The sequence below is a fragment of the Stegastes partitus genome, unplaced genomic scaffold (genome assembly GCF_000690725.1).
Source record: "Stegastes partitus isolate 25-593 unplaced genomic scaffold, Stegastes_partitus-1.0.2 Scaffold634, whole genome shotgun sequence".
NCBI classification, from domain to species: domain Eukaryota; kingdom Metazoa; phylum Chordata; class Actinopteri; family Pomacentridae; genus Stegastes; species Stegastes partitus.
In genome coordinates, this window is record NW_007578365.1 from 363,745 (window position 1) to 372,683 (window position 8,939).

The following is an 8,939-nucleotide window of genomic DNA, read 5'->3' on the forward strand; positions in this document are numbered from 1 at the left end:
GTGCCTAAATATAGAGTGGAAAATGGAGCAGAAGAAAGGGGCACAGTGAGGACCATAAATATTCACAGTCCATCTACAGAAAGCTGGCAAAAGCACGGTCTGAGGAGAAATCTTCTCTTCTCATAAACTATGCTTTAATGTGGCACCGTCGAGCTCCACTTGTTTTGTCTCACAATTTGGGATTTTTTTTTTTTCCTCCCCTCGGTGGATTTCTTTGTGCTGTTTTGATCTTCGTTAAGACGATGTTCCTCTGTAATTTCTGCCATAAAGGCAAATGGAGAGCCGGAGAAAGGAAAGAGGGAAGAGGAGGATAAACGTTTTCAGGTTCTGCTCTCCCCGCTCACCCCCCTCTTCTAATATACTTGTCTCCTGAGGGAGTGGTATCCATCACGGAGATGGCTGGGCTGTTATGCCACGTCGCCTCGTGCATGTGAACACAAGGTGACTCTGGGAGGGACGCCGCTCATGTGCGCCCGGTCTTATAAATGCAGCCCCATGTTTCCCCCATAAAGTGTCCATCAGCACCTTAATGCATCTCCCGGTGAAAGTGACAGAGCCTGGGCTTGCACATTATTAACTCCAGACATTTTTATGAGCCCGTGGAACAGAGTGCTCCTTCTGAATAAGATATGTGTCCAGTGTTCGGTGGCAGTGCATCAGTCTTTCAGTCTTTGGCGTTGCATCAAAATCTTTGATGGACACTGTTTTCAGTGTGTTCTACATGAGATTAAATCACAGTCTGTGTCCCTGTAAAGCGCTTTTATCACTATTCTCCGATTGGATCCAAATGAATTAGGCCCTAATTCGGCTGTCTGTAACCTATTATGTCGCCTCTTTTGCTTACATGAGAAACACATCTATATTAATGCTATGCAAACAGTGTTTACAATGATAAATGGCCGCATGTGATTATAAGCAGCTCAGCAGAGCGGGGTTAAAGGCACATCCAAATTGGCAGGCTCATGATAAATGCATGGGATTTGTCTGAAATATTAATCAAATATAAATGTGCAATGAATTTACTAGTGGCTTACTCCTGAGCTACAGCTGAAACTGGAGTCGTGTTCACTGGCAGGACAGGACAGGAGGCAGAATTGAGGTAGATTTCCACAAGCAGCAAGCATTTGGAAGAAGAAGAAGGGGGGGGATCCTGTTATTCATGTAGCAGGAGGAGGGCTTCATAAAAATGATCTGTGAGGTTTCTGTGTTTTCCACATGCAGTGGGCGTTCTCAGTGGGGAAGAATAACACTTACAATCAAGTTGTGAAAAAGCAATAAGCAGCACAGTTATTTTATATGAGTCTGCAAAGTGTTTTGTCACGTGATGTAAAGCATATTTCTGTCTCTGTGCTTATGCAACCAGGAAAAATAGAACCTGTGCTGCTGCTGCTGCTGCTGCTGGTGTTGGTGTTGGTGCTGGTGGTGCTGGTGGGAGGGGTGGGGGGCGTAAAAACACTCCAGCCAGCACACGAGACACTGAATGGAGGAAGACGCCCAAGCAAGAGCAAGCTGAGTTTGGAAATGTCAAATCCGCGGTGGGTAATAGAGTTTGCAGCGCGCCTCGCACAGCCAATCAGTTGGCTGGAGTCAGCGGCGCCTCCGTCGGAGTTGTTTGGAGCCGGAGCTCAGTGAGATACCGTGCGTAAAATCTTACCTGTCAGACGCAGCGGCGGTGCCATGGCATCCAGAGCTCCGCGAGCAAAGTCCAGCCTCGCACACGCGGAATAACTTCCTCTTAAAGGGATGCCATATGTCGTGCGACGCTGGCAATTCTCCTAAAACTGATAATGTGAAGTAGGAAGGTGGGTCCGTCTCCGTCGACTCAGTTGCGCCGAAGGAACGATGCTGAACGAACCTACGGGAGGATTTTCTACTCCAGGTAAGATGATTGTCCCTAAAAAAAAGATTCGATCCGATCAGATCTGATGAATTCATGTCGTGATCAGCTTTGAAAATGAAGTTTGGCAATTTGACATGAAGTGAAAACCAGTGTGATGCCACTAATTAGAAGGAAAATAGTGTGTTTTATTGTTTGTGTGCGTCTAAGAGAGGGACAGAGAGTGGCTGGTATCCATAAAGTGTTGTAGGCAACACAAACAAAGAGCAGGTAAGAGACTCACACTGGGCTGCTGGTCATTAATAATCGTGGAGTCTTCACACTCACATGTGCTAAGTGCACTTCTCTTGGTGTCACATAAATTATTTGTGGATGCGGGATGTGGTTTTTGTTGTCTAATGTGGTGTGTAATGGAATTCCTTGTTATCTGGAGAGCGGCTCAGCCTCAGAAGCATGTGAGGATGGACACAGTGTTGGAGATACAGAGTCTTGTGTGTGTGTGTGTGTGTGTGTGTGTGTGTGTGTGTGTGTGGGCTCATACTCAGCCACTGGCCCACATTATTCATGCATCTCCGCAATGGCAAGTAAGTGTGAAACCGACTGAGCTTTCTGTTCTCATGAGGGTCAAAGGGTCCAGAGGTCTGCTGCAGATCTACACGTTTGCCCTGAGGGGCCACAAAAACACGTTGCATATGTAGGAGCTAGTGCATCCAGGAATACTTTGAGTCACTGAGTGTGTGTCAGAGGCATTAATAGGAGTCTAAAGGTTGCATCTTGCACTATGTGCCATTACGCTCTTGTTTTGTCTCCCGGCCCGTATGTTCATCTTTCATTCTGTACCGACTCGCTCACCTCCCAAACCTCATAAATCAAGCCTTGACATGCTTCATTTTTTTCTAATCAGTGGAAAATCACAGAATTTTTCTTGCCTATTTCAACCCCGTGGCTTGTTACTCAACGTAAAAGCATGAAATGGCTCTGACTTGATTTGCAATGTTCTACTAATTCCAAAGTATAATGCAGCTGCCTCTGAGGCGGTTATCTTATTTCGCCATTAGTCACGCGGTGAAAGATTAGTTCGATGGATGAGGTCTTTGCGGGCCAAAAGGGGGGACTGACCGTCGGTGCTGGATCTGCAACACAACAAATAGTGCGTTTTCTTAAATCAAAACCCGGACGTGCTCAGATCACACAGCCTCTCATTGGAGGACTTGTTGCCTTAGTGACTGCCTCTCCTGACAGTGCTACTGATTTTGTAAATGTATTATTTAATTTATTGTACATTTTTTATTTGATTTTAAACTAATGTGTGAGCTGGAAACGTTCAGGAGGAGTCGAGGAGGCCGGCTCACTGACATCAGTATGCATTGTCAAATACAGCTGAACCTGCCGCACTTTCCCTGATTTTCGGTATAAGCACCCGTGACATGGGGAAGATGTATTTTTTTTCCTACGTGTTTATATGAAATTGAAGGTGTGAGATGCAACAGTTTGAACGTACAGCAGATGGTGATTTTATGGCTCAGACGGACGAGAGCCTGCGAGAGGAATGCTGATTGCCAAACGAGATGAAATATTTCCTGTACTCAGATCCGGTCCTGGAGGGCATCTCATTACTAAAAGAACCGATTAGTGGACCGAGAATATGCCTTGATGTAACTGGAGTGCTTGTTATTCCTTTTCTGAAATTCCGATTTAATTGTAACTCTGCTTGACCTGTTCCTCCAGCCACCAGACTGCCAGATCTTCTTTGGGACTGCATCCTTTGATCCACGAGAGGTTTGAACCAGCCAAATCATGGAGAGCCTCAGCGAGCTCCAGAACCCCCTGCTAGACAAAACCAGCAGACACGTGGTCCCCAACGACTACCAGGGCTACCAGTGCGACTACCCGAGCCAGCCCCATCAGGACAGCCTCATTGGCTACTACTACACCGGGCCCAATGGCAAGCATAAGACTCAGCAGTTCTTGGACGCCACCTCCCTTCATCTAGCCGTGGAGGCCTTTTACAGACCCAACTTCATCCTGTACAAGGACGACGTCAGCCTTCACAGCAAGGACTCGAAGAGCGAGAGCTTCGAGACCACTTTCACGGAGAGTAAGGACGCCGCGCCGGACGGCGTCGCCACGGAAAACGCGGCTGACTGCGCACAAGGAGAGAAGGATGTGAAGATCCAGACAGTGTCGTACGAGGTGGAGGAGGAGCAAGGTCCTGAGTACGAGGTCAGAGGTCACGTCAGAGCTAAATACGAATGTGTCGTCTGCATAGATAGCAACGTGCAGTAGTTCAGAGGCAGCTACACGGTTAAGTGTGACCAGAAAGAGTTAAACTTCAAAGCCCTCACTTCTGCTACAAGCTATATTAGAATAATCGCTGTAACCACACATGTTAAAGAGCAAATTGATGAAAGTAAGTGCCATTTGGCAGTGTTTGACAGAGTAATTAGAATATTGAGTTGCTATATGAAATTAAAGGCGTTTCGACACTTAGAACTGTCAGGGCCATCTTTCAGTAGGAAATGAGTCACGCTGCGTAGACTGTAGTGATGCTTATTATTTCATTTAGTGTTCTAATAGACTGCCAGCGTGATTCACGCTCGTTTCTCACTTTGTTCTCTAAATGGTCAATTTGCCGGATTCTTCCAAACGTAGCGCTGGGTGGTTGCACGCTTTTGTTTTATAATTACATTCTAAGAAAATGACACATCTGATTTTATCTATCCAGCCTATTGTTCTTTCAGGACTATAATTACACTCTCCAAAAAAGAAAGAAAGAAAAAAAAAAAACATGACAGCTAAGAGAGCAAAGTCTTTTCAGAAGTTGTGCAAATCTAATTTCACCCAGGGACGGCTGTGGAACACCCAGGGCTCCGAGCTGGCAGACGAAGAAGCATAGCACCCTAACTGGGCTGATGATCTCGCCAGCTCCTGTCACTCGGAGGCCTGGCAGATAGATAGGGACGCGGAAGCGACTACCATTAATGCCATAAGTAATGCCGTGCTTTGAGGGTATTAAGCGGGACTCTGCTGATTCATGGCTGCCGGAGCAGGTGAGCCCGGAGCTAAAGTTATTCCACGTCAATTCAAAAGAGTAAATTAATCTAATGAACAGCTCTCAGATGAAACCTCTCCTGCCGGGAAATGAAAGACTTCCCTTTTCTTTTCTTTTCCCTTCCTTCGTGCCTCGATGCGTTTAAGTTTCATGCGTTTTGTGAATCACGGTAAAACACACACGTGCGAGTTAATGCGTATCGGCTTTCTACAGCCGCAAATCCAACATTAAGAGGAATTTCACAGCTACGGGGATAAAAATAAGAGGAGCAGAGCAGAGCTGGAGGAGGCTTGCACACAGTCCAGGATGTGGTCTGTTTGTGTTGCATGTTTACACGGTTTCCTTTTACAGTTGCATGATTTCTCCTGCAACAACCAGCAGGAGATAAAAAAATAAAAAAATTCAGCTGCTAGTCTGTTGTCAGCATGTTTGACATCCGTGTGACAGAGGAGGAATAAATTGCAGGTAAGAACGTAACAAGGCAATGTTCATGACGCTCCGACTAACAGGGTGCACGGGTCTGTGTGTGTCCTGGTGTCAAGCCGACTGTCCTCTCCAGGCGGCTAACAAGGCCTGGGAGAGAGATGCGATGGGGTTGTTAAAGGCACTGTGTCTTGGTGGAGCCCCATCAGTTATACTGGCACCCCCAGACTGGGGACTGTTTCCACCGAGCCGGCTGGACTCGGTGTCAGCCGGGCTGTCACTGGGACTGAATGCACCAGTCACTCAGGTCCGTTATCGGGTCTTGCTACAAAGATAAAAGGTAATTACTGTTGTTTGCGCCCACCACTTCATTCATGCGATGTCAGATTATGCAGTTACGAGCAGCTGCTGTTGTGATGGATCACACCCGGCTGTCCAGGTGGACGGTGTTCATAAAGCAGATAACAGGGAGCTTCATAATCTATTCCTGGCAACGGGAGCTGTTTGTAAAATGTTTAGATAATAGCGCTTCCTTTACTTCCGCTTACCTTTAAACATCTCGACGAGATTTCTTCGCAGATATTTCTTCCAGAATAGCTCAAGGTAACGACATTAGATCCTGTGGGTTTTTTGTAAATGTCTATCCGATTAGACGCCGAAAGAGAAAATGATGCACAGCAAGCTTAGAAGTGCTGTTTTGCTGCCTGAGTGTGGCTCCTTTCTTCCAGCTCGCCTCCCTGACTGTTCTTTAATTACCTCTAAAATGCTCGGTTCGATTCCTGCCTTACATATCGATTCCTGTTTTGTGCTTTTCCTTTTCCCTGCTTTGATTGATCCCTGAAGGCAGCGAGACTAACAAATGAAAGCTGCTCCTTATGGGGGCTGTTTATTTAGACAAACATCCTCTCCGTGTCCGGGACGGCGGAGAGGAGTAAAGCCCCGCTTCTCTTAAAGGTCACCCATGCAGTCACATTGCCATCCTTGCTGCAGGCGCGATGTGCCCATGTAGTCTGAGTGGCATTCGAATCTATCATTCATTAGCCCCTCTCGGCCCCTGTGGCCCTGAGTTTCGGTGGCGAGGCGCGGCGTCGGGAGCCTGTTGCACACGGCCTGCCTCGTAAGACGCCGGGTGCATTAAGGGAAGATGGTGGAGGTCTCTTAGGCTGTAGAAGCAATTTAGCACATAAATGACACTGTCTTCTTGCTGTTCCTCCTGTCACCTCGCCATGATGGAACAATCCGTTAATCCTGTGTTATCTGTCAGTGCCGCTCATGGGTGTTGACAGAGGCACCAAATCCTCTCTGGCTGGCTGAGCACATCCTGTCCTGGGTGGTTGTGGAAGAAGGGCAGATTCAGTGTCCTGGGGGTGGAGGGCGGGCGGGGGTGTGTGGATGTTGGTGGGTGGCGTGAGTTGTCAAGTTACACCAGCAACTATTTACATGTCAGCCTTGCTATTGTTATGTAGGTCTCACAATCACAGAATCGCCCTTTGTCTCACAAGAGAATGTGTTTTGTCTCCAAATATGTATTTCCAAGTATCATCCGAGCCTCTTCAGACGCTCAGTCATCCTTAATAAACGCGTGTCTTCCAGAGTGACAGCTCCAGCGACAGCGAGAGTGAGGACAACTTCATCGTGCTGCCCCCCCGGGACTACTTGGGCCTCGCCATCTTCTCCATGCTCTGCTGCTTCTGGCCCTTGGGCATCGTTGCCTTTTACTACTCTCACAAGGTAAAGGCCCAGAGACCTCAAGCCTGTCATTAACTCTGATTACACTGCGTTCTATTTAAGGTCAGTGAGCACAAGCACTCAGACGAGTGCTACTGCAGCCCATTTTCCACCCCGTGACCCTCCTTGCGGTTGTTCCAGATGATTGACTGTGTAAACTCAGCAGGTTCGGCCCACTTGTCAGTCATCCCTGTTCGCTTCGGGAAGCCATTAACATTGAGGGTTTGGTCCGTCCTGTGTGTTCCGCCACACTGTTGTGAGCCGTTTTTGTCCGTGGCCGAGCGCTCATTTGCAATTACGGAAACGTCTAATGCCGGTATCTCTGTGGTCCAAAAACAACCTGAGACAAAGCGCTGCATCTCTCAGTAGTTCCGCAACATCTTCCACAATAATTGTGGAGACAATTATATACCGGAACAGAAAATAATGTGTCAGAAGAATAAATACAGGCCGAGCTCATTTTTTGATAGGAAACCAAAACACCCAAACAACACATTTGTCACTGTCAGAGGGATAATGACCTAATTGCCATGGTAACTAATGGCTCCCTGAGAGCATTTCTTGTTTTCTCTCTTTTTAACTGTGGCTTAACACCTACTCATACTCTCTGTGTGCTGATGAGTAACACGCCGCTTCATTTCACTCTCTGCTTTGTTTTGTCAGACCGGCAAGGCCATTGCTAAGGGAGACTTCTCCAGAGCGGGGATGAGCTCCAGAAGAGCCCTATTCCTGGCTGCACTCTCCATTACCATCGGAGCAGGGATGTATGTGGGGGTGGTTGTGGCCCTCATAGCCTACCTGTCCAAGCCTGGACACGTATAGCACTGGGACCACTTGCTTGCGGGAGGGAGAGAGCGAGAGAGAGAGAGAGATGGTGAGAAAGAGGAGGCATGATGGGAGGAAGGAAGAGGTCGGACAGATAGCGTTGCCTCTCCCAGAGGTGTGTGCCCTCTGCTGATGCCTGGCGCTGCAGCAAAGAGAAGAAACTGTACGAAGAGAAAAGCCAGAGAGGCAGAGCAACAGTGGAGAACATGTGTGGACGGAGTATTACTCGGACTGCGTATCGATCCGGACTGAATCATTATTTCTGGGATGCAAGGCTCCCACCGAGGTATTCCACCACAACAAGGAGAGGAGAAAGACAGCGCGGAGAACGATGACGACTCATCCACAAAGACTGTGCTGTACTTATGTTAGAAAAATCTGTGCTCATAGCAGTAAGAAACTACCTACCTTTTACCACGTTAGTCATTTGCAGCATTTTTATTTGACCTTTACAGTAGGTGTCTCTGTCCAAGGTTGTGTATTATCCACTTTGTAAATGAAATTTCTTGGAAAAATAACAGTTAGCCAGTGGATTTTTATGTGATTATTTAATTAGGGAATAAATCAAAAGGTGATCCGGTCAGTAAGAAGAGACAAGTGGACCCCTGACAGACTGACAACAAAGCTGCCGAGCAGTGGACAAGAGGGTTATTAGTGTCTACTGTGTACAGTCAATTAAGTCAATAAATACATTTGGCATGAACAGTGAACCGCTCCGCCACGTCTCACATTATTTTATTCATTTTCTCTTTGATAGGTGTTTGTTAGAGCAGGGGTCTGCACGAGGCAAGTGAAAAGAGCAATGAAACTCAAAAAATCAAAAAGTATGATTAGATTTTAAATTTTTTTAAAAATCTACATTGTTTGGTGAAGAAGGAAACCAGAAATTGGTGTGTTGGAGAATCAAAACTTGTCAGCAGAGGAGTTAAAAATCAGGATTCATCATTGGAATACAACAGTAAGGGTTTGCTAAAAGCACACAACCAGCTAGAAGTGGTTTGCTGGGTAATGAATAACAGATGAAAGAGCTTGTTTAAAGTGCCAAACCTGTTAGAAATGATAATGTTGCCTGAA

The 8,939-nt window shown here is 46.8% G+C and overlaps 1 protein-coding gene across 1 annotated transcript; it reads left to right on the forward strand.

Annotated features, from left to right (window-relative positions):
* Positions 1–1,611: 1,611 nt before the first annotated feature.
* Positions 1,612–8,575, forward strand: LOC103363139 (synapse differentiation-inducing gene protein 1-like). Its single transcript, XM_008289760.1, has 4 exons — positions 1,612–1,879; positions 3,566–4,060; positions 6,906–7,043; positions 7,704–8,575. The coding sequence occupies exons 2-4, from the start codon at positions 3,635–3,637 to the stop codon at positions 7,860–7,862; spliced, it is 723 nt and encodes a 240-aa protein (XP_008287982.1). The 5' UTR covers positions 1,612–1,879; positions 3,566–3,634; the 3' UTR covers positions 7,863–8,575.
* The last annotated feature ends 364 nt before the right edge of the window (positions 8,576–8,939 follow it).